At 61.5% G+C, this 16,054-nt stretch overlaps 1 protein-coding gene across 1 annotated transcript in view; it reads right to left on the bottom strand.

The window, feature by feature from the left end:
• Positions 1-7,280, bottom strand: part of WNK2 (WNK lysine deficient protein kinase 2) — a 137,738-nt gene extending 130,458 nt beyond the window's left edge. Inside the window, exon 1 of the mRNA XM_047100618.1 lies at positions 6,606-7,280. Within this exon, the coding sequence (XP_046956574.1) occupies positions 6,606-7,280 (675 nt within the window). The remainder of the gene's footprint in view (positions 1-6,605) is intronic.
• Between the last annotated feature and the right edge of the window lie 8,774 nt (positions 7,281-16,054).

The following is a 16,054-nucleotide window of genomic DNA, read 5'->3' as shown; positions in this document are numbered from 1 at the left end:
AAAAATACCAGAACACTAATTCAACGGGGTGCCTGGATGGCGCAGTCGGTTAAGCGTCCGACTTCAGCCAGGTCACGATCTCGCGGTCCGTGAGTTCGAGCCCCGCGTCGGGCTCTGGGCTGATGGCTCAGAGCCTGGAGCCTGTTTCAGATTCTGTGTCTCCCTCTCTCTCTGCCCCTCCCCCGTTCATGCTCTGTCTCTCTCTGTCCCAAAAATAAATAAAACGTTGAAAAAAAAATTAAAAAAAAAAAAATACCAGAACACTAATTCAAAGGGATACACGCACCCTACATTTACAGCAACACATTTACAGCAGCCAAGACATGGAAGGAACCCAAGTGCCAATCGAGCGATGAATAAGGAAGAAGTGGTTTATACACAATGGACTATTACTCAGCCATAAACAGGATGAAATGTTGCCATTTGCAACGGCACTGATGGAGACAGAGAGTATTATGCTATGCAAAATAAGTCAGTCCGAGAAAGACAAATACCGTATGATTTCACACATGTGTGGAATTTAAGAAACAAAACAAACAAGCAAAGGGGGAAAAAAGCGAGACAAACCAAGAAACAGAGTCTTAACTACAGAGAACAAACTGGTGGCCACCCGAGGGGAGGCGGGGGGGGGGGGGGTGGGGATGGGGGAAGAAGGTTTTGGGGATTAAGGAGGGCACGTGCGATGGGCACTGGGTGATGTATGAGATGTTGAATCGCCACAGCACACACGTGAAACTAACGTTATTACATTGTATGTTACCTGCACCGGAATTAAAATAAAATGAAGTAAGATAAGTCCTTGCCAAGCCCGTGCTCGTCCAGACTCTCTGTCACCTTCCAGGAGTTTTATAGTTTTGTAGGGTGCATTTAGGTCTCCGACCCATTCTGAACTAATTTTGTGGAGTAAGGTCTACGCACATTCACTTCTTCGCATGTGGACATCCGACTGCCCCAACACCAGCTGTTGAAGAGGCGGGTCTCTGCTCCCCAGGGTTGTCTCTGCTCCCTTGTCAAAGGTCAGTTACCTGCATTCATCTGGGTCTGTTTCTGGGCTCGCGGTCCTGTTCCACTGAACTAGCTGTTCTTCTGCCAACATCGCACTGTCTTCATCCCTTTCTTTTATCCCTTTCCCAAAAAATGTGACACGTGTTTAAGGAAAGCCTACATAAATTAGAGTTAGTGAGCGAGTATTCTGGGAAATCTTAGAATCCCAGCCTCCAGGGAACAGGACTGGATTTGAAAACTATCCGAAGCGAGCACACCCGCAGCCAACCGTCGGGATGCTGACCTCCGACGGGCCGCCCTCCCCGTCCTGAGCCACCCTCCTGGGCCTCTCCACCCAAACAGCCCCTACATCCTCTGTGGCCGCAGGGAGATCCTAACCTGCTTCTTAGGCACTCCAGCTGCCATGTTCACACCTCTTCCTTATCTGCCTTCGCGGCAGCCAGGAATTAAAACTGAGCACAGGCCCCTGCCGGCCCGCACCTGGGAGGCCCTGCGCCACCCAGGGACACCAGCCCCTGCCCACAGACAGGCCTCCAGGCTCCTCCCCTGCCAGCCGCTCTCTTCACAATGGTTTTGTTTTTGGTTTTGTTTTTGTTTTTGCAGGGGGAGCTTCACGCTGGGTGCCTGCTCCGTGCTAGAGGCCAAACACTTCTCAACAGTCCCCAAGACCCCGTGAGGTCGGCTAGCTCCATGCCCACTACACAGATAGGTAAACCAAGGCTCACAAAGGCAGGTGTCGTCCCCAAGGCCTCCCCACTGGGAAACTTGTGGGCCCGGGGTCCAAACGCAGCAGGGCCCCTGCTCTGGGGCGTCTGTGTGCACTGGGCAGGGTGTCCAGCCCGGCTGTGAGGCTCCCAAACACCCTGCCCAGTGCCACAGGCAGTTTCCACCTCGCCGCTCAGCCACACGGACGCCCGGACCTCCGTAGACCAGGTCAAGTGCTGTTCCCTCAAAGAGGTGATCTGGACTTCCGTGTCATCGCCTTGGGTACCATCCAGCTTCAGCCTAGAGCTGGCCCAAGCCACAGGCCCCAAGAGAGGCCTATGGCCACGCACAGGGCCGCAAGCCTGAGCCGTTCTGGAAGGCGAGTGGCAGGCACAGGGCCAGCCAGGACCGCAGGATGGCCTCTCCCCACACTCCCTCACCTCCTCCGTGAAGACCTGACTCTCACACCCTGATGTGGTCTGTCCGGCTCACTGCGGTACCCCCAGGCTGGAACCAGGGCACACGCTAAACCCACGCCAAGTGAGCCAACGAAACGCAGCAGCCTGCCCCGCTGCACCCCTCACCTAGGACCTGGCATCTGGAACCCTCCGGAACAGCTCCCTACCCACTTTACAATTTCTTTTCCTGCCGTCACATTCTGGCTAACAGCCTGCCCGCAAAGCTTGTACACCTGAGTAAGCCCGCAGCCACGACCTGAAAGCACACTGGTAGCGGGGGAGATGCCCACAAGCCCTCCACGAATGAGAACAGGGTCCTCGTTCTGGGGCCCAAGTTCCTTGGCAATCAGGCCCTTGTCGGGCTCGGCCCCGTGCCCCAGGTCCAGGACCTCCGAGGACGCCCTGACAGACACACGCTGGGCAGCGGGAACGAGTCACGGGCACTCAGCGTGCCCACAACAGCGACCCTCAGCTCAAGATGCTTACCTGTCACCACTGCGCACGCCGGCCTCGCCCACACCGCATCGCATTTTTGCACAGGAAGGAAGGGGAGGAGACCCATCTACCTGGGCCTCTCACCAGAACCGTGAGCCATAACGCACGTGAAACACCACTCGGAAAAGCAAGCTCTGCCTTGACATCAACTGATTTCAAATTTCAGCTCTCGGACAAAACTCAGCGATAAAGACACAAAGATAAAAATAAAAACGCAGGGTGACCACCAGCCAAACTGAGTCCTACGCATCATATTCCAGCAAGCGAGCACCGTCCCCTCCACGTGTCCACTTCCCCCCCCTGCCCCACGTCACCCTGCTCGTGGACACTCCGAAAGCAGACAAGGCCATGGGTCTGAAGCTGTCAGCACCACAAGCTGGGTCCCTGGCCTGTCTGTGGGGGGCGGTGGGGCACCTCAGGCCAGGTATGCAGCTCCGTGCCTGGCACAGGTGGGGCGCCGGGGCCACAGGAGAGGCCTCTGGGCCGCAGTGATGCCAGGCAGCCCCCAGTATCCTCAGAGGACAGCAAGGAGACCAGGGCACCCGCACACCCACACGTAACGAGCCACCCAGGGCCCAGGCAGGTGAGCAGCGCACAGACGTCTGGCTACAGCAGGCAAGTCAGGAACACGCAGCAACCCCACGACCACAGGAAGGGGGTGCCGGCGGTCAGACGTCATCTGGTCTTGTGGTCCCCGGCCTGGAACCCAGGCCTGCCCCTTGGGCGCCCAGCCATGTCTGGGCAATGCAGAACAGCAGGACAACTTCATGTCAGTACCCGCGGGATGTAGGAACCTGTCCCCAGCTGGCGGGGCTCGGCCGCCGAAGTAGATCTTTAGGACTCCCCCAGCCCTGGAAAGGCCCTGCCAGTGCTCCAAGCAGAGGGTCAAGGCCCAGCACCCCCATGAGGCAGGATGATCCCCACACTGGGTGTGCATCTAGACACCAGCATAGGAAACATGGTTCCAGGTAGAGACCCTGACCCCCTGCAGGAGGCAGTGCCCAGCCCCACAAGAGCAGCTCCCCAAAGCCTTCTGCAGGGAGAACCCCATCTCCCCAGAAGGCAGGGGGCCATAGACAGGACAGGGCGGCATCCCAGAGGGGGTTGCAAAGGCTCTCTCCAAGCTTCTGAGAAAGTCACCAAAGGAACAGGTGACTCAGGAATGGCCACCTCCGGCCTCCAACAAGACTTCCAGATGCCAGCCAGATCTGGGCTGGCCGCGTTTTCTCTGCTCAGGGACACACACCAGCTCAGAGGCGGCAGCAGGTAAGAAGGTGCCCTGCGCCACCCAGGACAGCGTCAGTGGTCGAGACCTGCCCCCGACACTGGGAAGCCTGGGACAGGGTCTGTGCAGGAGCAGAGCCGGCCACGGCACGGACCTGCGGACGCGATGAGCCTGAGAGAGAGCAGCCGTCATGAGTGCGTGTGCGCTTCCGCAGCTGCTGTCTCTACGTGCTCTGGGGCCAGAACGAAAGTTCATTCAAGAGAAAAGAGACAGGGAGGTAATTCTGTAAAATGGCTTCCCCCACAACTCAGCGTCAGCTCTGATCACTTGGGGAATTCAGGAGGTGACATCTCTCGTTGCCCTTTGCTGTGAGACAAACACGCGTTACTGCAAGGCTCTCTCAACACTAATTTATGGAAAGAAAGTGGGCGTCGTGGGGAGCTCACATCCCCCGAGCCAGACTCACTAGGTCTTTCGTGTGGCCTCCCCCACCTCAGGCGGGGCACCCTGGGGGAAGAGTGGCAGTTCTGACAAAGGCCAGCAGGAGCAGAGGCCCCCAGCCTCCCGAAGGCAGGAGAGGGAAACAGACTTCAGAGAGGCGGTTTGGGGGCATTCCAAAGCAGCCAGCCAAGGCACTTCTGGGGGTGAGGAAAGGGGCTCAGGGGGTGGGAGGACTCCTGCGGAGCTCCCCGTGCTGAAGGCAACACTCCCAGTGACCCACCCTCCACTGACACTCCTGACACCCGGCAATCCCGGGGACCAGCAGAGGGTGGACACCTCCCCGTTAGGCACTAGGAAACCCCCTCCCCGGGTACAAAGCCAACATGCCACCTGTTGCCCTCCCTTGGTGCGCCGTGGTCCCAGAGGCCCAACTCAGCGCGCTGTTCCCCACGCTCACCTCCTCTGCTACGGACGCGCTCACCGGGGCTGGTGGCTTCCTCCCGTGATGCTACAATCCCCCTTACCCTCCCACCAACTACGTCTGTGTTGGCAATGGTGACCTTGGGGGGTCCTCAACAATAAACGGGGTAAACAACGGCAGGTTCTCGACGGCCGTCCAGCTGCTCCAGGTCACCTGGTGCAGAACGCCCTCGGGCCTGCCCAGCAGAAGCAGCTGACCCCAGAGGCTGCCCTCTTGCCGGGAGAAGCACTGGGACAGCTGTCGGCCAACGGGGGCTCCCCGTACCCCCCTGTTCAAGAACCACCACCAGACGGGTGGGAAGCCCTCTCCAGCCTCCCCACCAGCAGCCAGGCTCCAGGCCTGTGCTCTGCTCAGGGAGCCAGATGTGAGGGTCACGTGCGCCCGCAGTGCCTCATCACTGCTGAGGCCTACCTCCGCTCCCGCCCAGCACCCTGCACAGGCCAGCCGTGGCAGAGCACCAGCGGGTGCCCACGGTGACACACGGGGTCACCGGCGAGAGGGAGAAGGTGGGAAGTCAAGAAGCAAGGCCTCGCTCTAAGCCCCGGGCTCCCCTGCCCCCTCTCCGGTCCTCCCTTTCGGATTTCCAAAACCCCGGGCCTCTCGTGCGGCAGTGACACCCAGCTCACTCCCCGTCATCCTCGGCACACCAGGGCCCCAAGACCGCAGACCACCGAGGCCACCCCTCAGCAGGGCCCAGAACCTACAGCCACGACGGAGGAGAGCTCAGTCCCTCCTGAAGGACTCCCCAGGGCGCCAGCAGCCCTGCCAGAAAGACCCCACATGTCCACTGCAAAACCAAGGGGCTGCAGGAAGGGGTGGCCTCTGGAGCTCCTTGTCTCGGGAGAAAGGCTAAGGACAGGCCGACACCCCGAAAATTCGTGGGGCTCCCACTCATGCAGGGGCCCAGAGAACAGAACGACCACATCCGGTTTCTGAGCCAAAAAAGCAGGCGGCCTGCAGTGTAGCGGGTGGCCCTGTGTCGGGCACGGAAGGCCCTCTGACTTCACAGGGTGCCAGGGTCGGCTTACACCCAAGCAGCGGCTCTCGCACAGGATGGCCGGTGCGGGACAGCTGCCCCCACCCCCAACGAGGGAGGGCCTGTAAACACCCACTCTGACAGGCACTGCTCTGGCTTCCAAGGCTGGCCCGGGGCAGCTCGGGTTACCGTTTATATAATCTCTTGGGCCGGGCGGACACAGCCAACGTGAGGGCAAGGTTATGAAAAATGCATGCCCAGAGCCTTTACATCAGAAGAAGAAAAAAAAAAAAAAAAAAAGCCTTACCCGCACCTTGCGTGACTGGGTTCTAAGACCTCTCCCCCGTTCATTTTGTGAGCCAGTGGGCCCTGGGAGCTGCAGGAGGGCACTGACCACTTCCAGCCCGGGGCAGGCCGGGTCAGGCAGCCCCCAAGCATCCCCAGCTGGGACGCCTACCCCTTTAAAGACTCCGGAAGGTGCTCACTTAGGGGCAGCTCCAACACAGGGCCCCGCAGTTCCCACACGCAGCTGCTGCAAAGACGCCACCATTTAGGCCACCTGGGTGCTTCCAGCCCCGAATCGGGAGTCAGGAAAGAGCCAGACGGACAGACACACCCTCCAGCGCGGGTCCACACCGTGCCACATTTCACCGCCACACGCCGGGAGGTCTACCCTCCAGCACGCAACCTGACCCCCACAGACGGTGCGCACACACAGGGGGACACACGCGGCTGCCCCCTAGGCCAGACCAACCCCGCGCACCATCAAGGCTGCTTGGACGCACTCGCCCACCGCCCACCTGCAGCCGGCGCCCTCACCTGCAGCTCGCACCAGGCCACCTCCACCCAGGTCTCCGTGTCCAGCCCCTTGTAGACCGTCTTGAATGAGCCGCGGCCCAGTTCGATGTCGAACTTGAGGAAGCGGCCGTCCAGGGAGGTGGCCACGGCCTTGAGGTCCTCGTCGTCCTCCTCCTCCTCGGGCTCTCCCCGGCGGGCGCGCCCTGGCTCGGGCCTCGCCTCCGGCGCCGCGGCGTCCTCCCGCCCCGCCGCCGCCGCCGCCGCCTCGTCCTCGCGGGGTTCTCCGGGGGGCGCGGGAGCGGGGTCCGGGCCGGGCTCCTGCGCGCCCGCGGGCTCGGGGCCGGGGTCGGCGGGGCTGCCGGGCGGCGCGACGGCGGCGGCGGCGGCGGGGGCCGCAGGGGCGGCGGGGCGGCCGCGGGCGCGCTCGGCGATGAGGCGGCGCGTCTTGCAGAGCAGCAGCACCCGGCGCTGCAGCGGCTGCGGGGGCTGCGCGCCCGGCGCCTCGGCCGCCTCCAGGCCCGGCGGCTCCTCCTGGTCCGACTCCACCACGCTGCGCCGCAGGAAGCGCTGGGGCCCGGGCCGCGCCGCCCGCGCCCTCGGCACCGCCGCCGGCTCCGCCATGCCCGCGGGCCCCGCGCCGCGCCCGGCCTCCGTCAGCGCGCGGGGGCCGTCCCGGCGGCCGCCATCGCCGTCCATCTCTGCGGGCAAGGACACCCGGCCCGCGTGAGCGCCGGCCCGCCGCACCTGCCCGCGCCCGCCGCGGGAGGGCCCTGCGGGGCTGCCCCGGGGGAGGGGTCTGCCCACCGGCCCCCGAGGCCCGCGTTGGGGAGGGGAGGGGAGGGGGTAGGGCTCCTGCCGGGCCGCCCCTGGGGAGGCCCCCCGGGGCGGGATGCAGAGGAGGCCGGGGGAGGGGCGCTCCGGGTCGTCCCTGGGCGGGAGGGGGGGGGGCGCCGGGGCTAGGCTTGCGGCGGGGACAGGCGGGAGACGGGGAGGCACCGGCCGGGCGGCGGCTCCACAAAGGACGCGGCCCGGGGCGCAGGAGGGGCGCGCGGGGAGGGGGCTGCGGCGGCGCGGCGCGCACACAAAGGCGGCGGGCGGGGGGCTCGGCACTCACAGGGCGAGCGGGCGCCGTCCATGCCCGCGGCCCGGCGGCCGGGGCGCGCGAGGCGGGCGAGGCCGCTCTCCGGGGCCGGGGTCCTCGCCGGAGGCCGGGGGGGCCGAGTCGTGCCGGAGGCCGGGGTCCTCGCTCGGGGCCGGGTCTCGGCGCTGCTCTCTCTGCCGGCCCGCTGCGGGACCGCGCTCCCGCGTGCTGCTCCGGCTCGACTCGGCTGCGCTCGGGCACCGGCTCCGACCCGGCGCGCGGGGAGGGCGGGGCCTCGGCTGCCCGCCCCCTGCCGGCGCGCGGGGAGGGCGGGGCCTGGCACGCCCACCTGGCCGTGTGCGCGCGCGGCCACCTGCGGGCCGGCGTGTGGTGGCGGCCGCGGCGCTCCCGGCCCCCTCGGGCTCCGGAATGCCCCGCTGGCTGCTGGCTGCGGAGAGTCCGCGTGTCCCCGAGAGACGGCACAGACTCACCTCCTCACGTGTCCCGGCAGGCGCGCCGGACCTCGCAGTCCTGTGCCAGGGCGGAATGGGCAGGCTAGAAGGTGGTCCCCCCCCCCCCCTCAGGAAGCGACCTGAGCCCGGCCCCCAGCCCAGACCCCAGCCTAGGGCCTTTCCACCTCTCATTTCAACAGGATCCATCAGGAGGAGGGCATTGTGATCACCATGCCCACTCTCCGCTGAGCAAACTGAGGCCCTGAGACAGAAGTTATCTGGCCTAAATCCCAGAGCCCACAGACAGAGGCTGGACTGCGATGCCACTGGATAGCGGCTTGCGGAGGCCTCCAGGAGCCCCTCGGCCCACAGTGTTCTTTGTCCCCCACCCTCGTCAAATGCCATTCCCCCCCCCCTCCCCGGGAGCCTTTCCTGATCTCTCCCTCCCTCTTCCTCTTCTGGACTCCCACAGACAAGACCCTCTAGGGGGCGTCCTGAACCCTCTTGCAGAGAGGCGGCCTATGGCAGATTACCCTGCAGGTACTCCGTGCGAGGCCCTGGTGACCCAGCGACTGAGATGCGGGAGCGAGGGCTTGGGCGGACAGCTCTTCCCACGATTGTGCTGCCCCTGGCCTGGGGTGCCATGAGGCAGGCACACACATAGACTCAGGTACGAGGGGTGCCCAGTGGGCTCCACGCCGTGGCGCAAAGTAACTCACGGGACACCAAAACATCACAGTCGGAGGGGAGGTGCCACCCACTGTGGCCCAGAGCAGCGTGATGTCCCAAGTGCTGGAGCCAGTGGAGGGAGACCCGTGAAACGAGGGCGGACATCCCTCCCACCTCTGCTCAGTGACACCCAGTGGTGCTGGGAGAATGTGCACCATGGAAACAGGCAGATGCCGCAGATCAGGGCCTCTCCCCTCAGAGGATGGTTCCACAGTGTGCTGGCTCCAGGCTGGGCATTTGGCACAGAATACGCTTTCCAGTCGTCACACCTACCTTGTGTCCAGCCCAGAGCCCAGACCAGCTGAGCCTGCCTGAGACCCTGCGAGGCAGGCATCTGAGCAGGACTTCCCAGGGAGGGGTGAGGGGGCCTGCTAGGCCACGGGGGGGGGGGGGGGGGCTGGCGAGGACCTTTCTGTCTGGAGGCTGGAGACCCCTAGCCCTGCCCTGCCGTGTGCACAGCCTTGGGTGAGTCCTGCCGTAGCAACGCCTCAGTATCCTCTGTAGAGCCAGTCTGGCCATCCTGGTGTGTCCACCTCGAAGGACTGCCGGTTCCTCCGACAGTTGCTGAGTCTTCTTGGAGGGCACCCAGCGTCCCAAGCCTGTCCGTGCTGGACGCAACAGGCCTGTTCAAGGGAAAACTGACGAGGGCTCGAGCTAAGTGTGTTCCAGACAGCCAGGCAGTCCAGCCTCCTCCCTGCCTCCTGGGCCACACTGGCAGCAAGCGGGCATCGTGCTCGTCTGGTGATGGAAGAGATGGCTGGACATTCACAGCATCCCCTGCAGGCTCTGCCCGTCCCCAGCTGGCAGGTGTGAGTGGTATGACGGCAGTGCCCCCACATCGCAGGGGCAGACCAGGCCGTGGGTGAGTCGGGAGAATCTGTCCCTGAATGCTCTCTCAGGCCTTAGGGGTGGTTTCAGGCAGCCATGCTTACATGCCTCCGGTGACAGGGAGCTCACTCCCTCTGCTGACCCATGACCATCGGAATCCATGGCTAAGCAGCTAAGAGACAGGTCACGGTCCTCTTTCGCAAGGACCCCTGGGCTGGGCTGAGGAGCAGGTCCTGGGATCAGGGAGGAGGAGCCTGAAGGATCTTTGGACGGACCTTGGGACCAGGGCTTTGCCAGGGTCGTGGTTGTCCACAAGGCAGGGCTGTGGAAGGACACTGCGCAAAGTGCCTGCCTGACCCAGGCTGGCAGTGTCTCTTTGCTGCCAGAGCCACTGTCTCCACGGCTGTCAGGCAAAGGGGTGTGACTGCCTCCTTGTCACAGATGCGTATGTTCAGGCCCAGTACAGAGACTTTTTGACATAAGTGATTGGCTCAAGGCCACAGAGCAGGAGCCAGTGCCCCTCCCCTCCGCAACTGTCACCTTGGCTCCCCAAGACTCTATGTCAGGGAGCCCCAAGTCCCCCCAGGTGCAGGCTGCCTTGGTGCCCCAGCCTGGTCAGGCCGGTGGGCACGTGCAGGCACACGGCTACCTCATGCAGGCTTGCTTCCCGGGCTGGGACCCAAGCAGGCCACACGGCTGTGTCATCACGCAGCTCCTCTGGAGGTGGGGGCCATGGGGGCGATCCAGGCCTTCCGGGGGGCGGTGCCTGCAGGCTCACTTCCAGGGAGGGCAGGAGGGGTCCCGGGCGCCAGGTAATTTGGGGTGGGTCTGCCTCTGAGTGGACTCCAGCAGCCTGGGGCTGTAGCTGGTCTTGTGGTCAGACACCCACAGGCCACAGCACAGGGAGGTAGCCCCTCACCAGCAGGGGTCCTCCACACATCGCTGACTCAGTGGCTCACTGGACAACTATGTGGGGCCTGCCCCAGGTGCGGCTGAGGCCTCGGGTCCTATGGGGGTGGAGGCAGAGTGGGGGGATGGTGCTGGGGGGCCAGGGTGGGAGGCCGTAGGAGGGGACGGGGCAAGGCAGGCCTCTTGGGACCGGATGGAAGGGTGCTGGGGGTAGGCGGTGGGAGGGGGTCATGTGGGCCCCTGAAGCTCAGGCTCCAGGTCCCTGAGAGGTGCACGTGGCTGGGAGGGCAGATAGTGGGGCCCCTCGGCCCTGACCCCTGGGGAAATCCTCCCCACTTGATGGGGGCTGCGAAGTTCTGTAACGTCATCTTTGTCTGTCTTCTTTTGTAATTATTACGATCATATAACACTTCCTTTACTCCCCAATTTTATTTTTTTATTTTTTTTTTAAATTTTTTTTTTTCAACGTTTATTTATTTTTGGGACAGAGAGAGACAGAGCATGAACGGGGGAGGGGCAGAGAGAGAGGGAGACACAGAATCGGAAACAGGCTCCAGGCTCTGAGCCATCAGCCCAGAGCCAGACGCGGGGCTCGAACTCACGGACCGCGAGATCGTGACCTGGCTGAAGTCGGACGCTTAACCGACTGCGCCACCCAGGCGCCCCATACTCCCCAATTTTAAAACGTAGGTTTTTTTTAGGGGTGTCTGGGTGGCTCAATCAGTTAAGCGTCTGACTTCGGCTCAGGTCATGATCTCGCAGTTCATGAGTTCAAGCCCCGTGTCGGGCTCTGTGCTGACAGCTCAGAGCCTGGAGTCTGCTTCAGATTCTGTGTCTCCCTCTCTCTGCCCCTCCCCCACTTGCGCGCGCGCTCTCTCTCTCTCTCTCCCCCCTCTCTCTCTCAAAAATAAACATTAAAGAAAATTTAAATAAATAAGTAAAATGTAGTTTTTTAAAATAATAGTTTCATTAGTATATAATTCACATTCTATAAAATTTGCTCTTTTAAAGCACATAACTCAGTGGTCTTCAGTACATTCAGACGCTGCGCCCACCACCACTGGCTCATTCCAGAACATCCTCTTCACCCCAGAAAAGACCTCCATTTATCAGCAGTCACTCCTCGCCCCTGTCCCTCAGCCCCAGGCAGCAGGAGCCCATGGAGGGGCCTGATGGGGACTTTCTGCATCAACAAAGTCTCACAGTGCTGGGCTCCCGTGACTGGCCCCTCTCGCCCAGCGCACCTCACTCCACACGAGTTATGGGCTCATCAATGCTTCTTTGCTCCCTTCGTGGCCAAATAATATTCCATTGTACCTTATACACGCTGATTTTTTTTTTTTAATTTTTTTTTTTCAACGCTTTTTATTTATTTTTGGGACAGAGAGAGACAGAGCATGAACGGGGGAGGGGCAGAGAGAGAGGGAGACACAGAATCGGAAACAGGCTCCAGGCTCCGAGCCATCAGCCCAGAGCCTGACACGGGGCTCGAACTCACGGACCGCGAGATCGTGACCTGGCTGAAGTCGGGCGCTTAACCGACTGCGCCACCCAGGCGCCCCTACACGCTGATTTTTTAAGAGCACATAGTCGTTGCAGAGAATTTGCAAGACAGAGTAGAAACAAAAATTTTGAGGTGTTCTTGTGTCGCTACCAAGTAAGCGTGACTCCAGCAGTCCCCCGTGGCTGTCCACGCAGGAGATGCTCAGCATAAGCCCATCGAGGTTTGAACCCTTCTCTCCTATGCAAAGAGTTGCCATTATTCCACTTTCCTCAGAAAGGCCAACACAAACGCAAGGCCGTATGTCCCGTTTAGTTCGGTCTGGAGACACACAGGCGTTTAGTTCCGTAGGGACACACAGGCGTTGGAAATGTGCCTGCCTGTGACCGCTCTGTCAGCGGCTCAGTCCTCGAGGCCCCAGAGCTCAGGCTCTGTGTCCCCTGCCCCTGCCCAGCCCAGAGGGGCCCACCACCCACTTCAAGCAGGTGTCACAGGTTCGCATGCAGGCGGGAGACTGGGAGGGTTCCCATCAGCACCCCCCGGACGGGGTCACAGTGGGCTCTCCATCAGGCTTCTCTGGCCCCCAGAGTGGTCACACCCCTTCTCCCCCTCCGAGGGGGCAGCCAGCACCCCCACGGCCTGGGGCCCCTCCCTAGCCTCCGCCATACCCGACCCTGTGGGGCTCCCGTTGGGTTCCGGGCACCCGAACCCGGCATGGAGTCCCCTCTTTTGGAAGCATCTCCCATGGATTGTCTTTGGAATTCCCGTGTGGACACCTGACGTGGATGGAGTGACCAGCTCTGCACATAGTGGGGCACAAAGGTGCTCCCCACAGGGTTGTTTATAAAAAGCATTATGAATGGTATAAATGTTCAGCAGCTGCAAACAGTCAGGTAAACTTGACCTGTTCAACTGTGACAAAGCCACTTAATAAATACTCTATCCACAGAGTGTTACGACCCCGTTAGTGATCAAGGTCATGCCCAGTGGCGCACCTCCCCCCCCCCCCCCCAATGCTGTGTCTCTGGGAGAGGTGCGCTGACAGAGGCCGGGCCCTGAGGAGAGGCTGGAAGCTCTTCCATCCAATCCCGGCACCGCCCCCCTGGCCGTGACCTTCTTCCTGTCCTCAGCAGATTTCTCTGAACTGCAGATCCCGTGTTAGCACTCCCAGGGCTGGGGGAGCCGCCGAAAGAATCTGCTGAAGTCATGGCTCTCCTCCCCTCTGGCTGGCTCCTGCCTGCCTGCCTGTACCTTTGCCTGTCAGTCCCCTTTCCCACAGCGGGACACAGAGGCCCAGGGGTCTTTGCCATGTGCTCAGGACCAGTGGCGGGGGCGGGGAGGGATGGAGCAGAGGAGAAGCGTGAGGAGCCAGGCAGCCACACATCTTGGCACCCGCCTAGCAGGCTGAGTGGGGATCCTCAGGCCAGAGCCCACACAACTGTCCAGGCCGGGCCCTGGCCGGTGGCCGAGGCACATCATCTTGCCAACTGGGGCCACAGGGCTCACAGGGGTCTCTTCCACCCGGAGGTGCCACCAGCACTCAGGGGGCCCATACAGCCCCCGCGGAAGCCCCAGGGAACCCCAGCACTCTCCCACATTATGCACAAGGGCTTTTTCCACCCGCCAGGGCCTCAGGCTGCATGTAGAGGCATTTTCCAGCAGGCTGGGTCCCCACTGCGGCCCCTGGGAAGGCATGCCCATTCAGACAGAAGAGGTGCTTGGGTGACCTTAGGTGGCGTCAACCCCTGCCAGGCCCAGTGTGCTCCCTGGAAAATGGCCACATCGCGTGCGAGGCAGCACTTGCCCAGGGAGTCTAAGACAGGAAGGTGTCATCCTCTAAAGGATGTCCACGTGGCGGGGCGCCTGGGTGGCTCAGTCGGTTAAGCATCCGACTTCGGCTCAGGTCATGATCTCACGGTTCACGGTTTTGACACCCGCATCGGACTCTGTGTTGACAGCTCGGAGCCTGGAGCCTGCTTCCGATTCTGTGTCTCCCTCTCTCTCTGCCCCTCCCCTGCTCACACTCTGCCTCTCTCAAAAATAAATAAACGTTAAAAAAAATTTTTTTAAAGGATGTCCACGTGGGAGACAAGAGTGTGGAAGCTGAGTCTGGGGTACCTGGTGGAGGCCGACGGGACTTGTGTTTTACAAAGTCACTGCCAAAGCTGCCCCAGTGAACATAGACACGTGCACCTGGGGACACGGAGTCAGGTGTCGGCGAGCCTACACAACAGTTCTCAGCTGCCTGGTACGCACAAAACCTTGCTCGTGTGCATTCCTAAGGACACCTTCTTGAATATACAGTGTTGATTCACTAACCTCGAACTCAGCCCACAGCACGACGTCTGGTGCCCGAGGGGAGCCTGCCCTACACGCGTGTCCTCTCGTGTTCAGGAATGCTACGCGGCACGTCAGCGCTACGCTTGGGGCCATTTGAAACAGCAAAATCACCAACAAAGGGCACAAAAATGTAAAAAAATATTTGATGCAAAAGAGATTGTAACCAGGACACTAGCTTGCAGCGCGAGAGCTGGACCAGGAGGTGGAGCGTCGCCCGTCACGCGGCTGGGACACGCATGGCAGCTGCTGACGGGTTTGCACGGCCCTGCGCGCGTCCACAGGTGACCTGGAAGGTGACGTGACTGTTGATGACGAGTCAGAAATAAACTTTAGCGAGTAGGTAAATTCATGAACACAGAACCCACGAATACTGAGCACGGGCTGGGTTTAGAGAAGGTGGGTGAATTTAGTCACAGGCCCGTGTCCGGCAAAAATCTCATAAAGGAGAAAGACAAAGACGTGTTTCCTTACTGAATAGAGAGTTCCCACGAATCAGGAAGACAGACAACCCAACGGGAAAACGGAAAAGTGAGGTTCGAGGGGAATTAACGGAAGGAGACCACAAAAGCCTCACAAAATGCGAAAAAAGTGTGACTTTGCTCACAGTAAGAAAACCGCCAATTATAACTGTGACCGACCTCGTAACGCTGTGTCCACCAGACAGGCTGGCCAGCGAGGAAGTCTGAGGGTGGCGTGTGGCCGAGGGGACACCAGGCTCTCTTGGTCACACCGCGGTCACACATCACTTGCCCTCAGACGCAAGGACCTCGGCCCTGGGAGTTTGTCCTGGAACACGCACCTGAGATTTTCACACTCACTCAGGGACATAGCAGTTCCTTACGAATGGCTTCTCTGTCTCCCCTCCCTGCAGCGGGGCCCGTCCTGATTCCAACCGGGCAGGGGTGCATTATCTCCACATCTCACTTCCTCTCATGTCTGCGGAGTGAGGCTCTCGGCCTCTGAGACATTCAGAGTTGGGGGAACTGTGGGGGCCCCGAAGGTCTCCCGGGGAGACGCCCTCCAGGGCCCACAGTGCGGGTGCAGGTGCCAGGGAGCGGCCCAGCCCAGGTCCCCACTTTCACGGCTCGTTCCTGCCAAGGCATGAGCGGGGTGCGCCCTGTCCCCCTCGCCGTGCGGGGGGAAGGCCTCACCTCCTCCCACCCAGGGCTGCAGGTTGAGGCCAGCCCGGCACACAGGCGGTGTCTCTATCCACTAGCTCTGCCCTTCCGGGCCCAGCGCTCCCCACGCACCTGCGGAGCAAGCAGGGTACGGCCTCCAGGGGCTGCATCTCTTTCTTGCAAGGTTTTATCTGACCTGCACCCCCAGGAACAAAGTCACTGATCCATAAGCCACCGCAGCGACTGTTTGACAAACAATGAAGACTCAGTGGTCTTAGAGACAGAACCGCCATTTTGCAAGGTAATTGTGCACTGGTGACCGGAAGCTGCCTGTGCTTTGGATGAAGACCTGAGATGCAGCTGGCCTCCGCAGGGCACCACGGGGCTTCTGCGTCAGCATTATGGGGCTGACCAGGCAGGCCGGGGCCAGCCCTAGAACCCACAAGGTAAGGACAGGGGGAGGCATGTGCTGCACGGGGCCTGCCTCGGCTCTGGTCTGTGTCGGGTGGGCG

The sequence above is a fragment of the Lynx rufus genome, unplaced genomic scaffold, assembly GCF_022079265.1.
Source record: "Lynx rufus isolate CCGP_SWC_20201006 ecotype Redwood Valley unplaced genomic scaffold, mLynRuf1.p SCAF_10, whole genome shotgun sequence".
Classification (NCBI taxonomy): Eukaryota; Metazoa; Chordata; class Mammalia; order Carnivora; family Felidae; genus Lynx; species Lynx rufus.
Note: the sequence above shows the minus strand (reverse complement) of the source record. Positions and strands in the feature narration are given on the sequence as shown.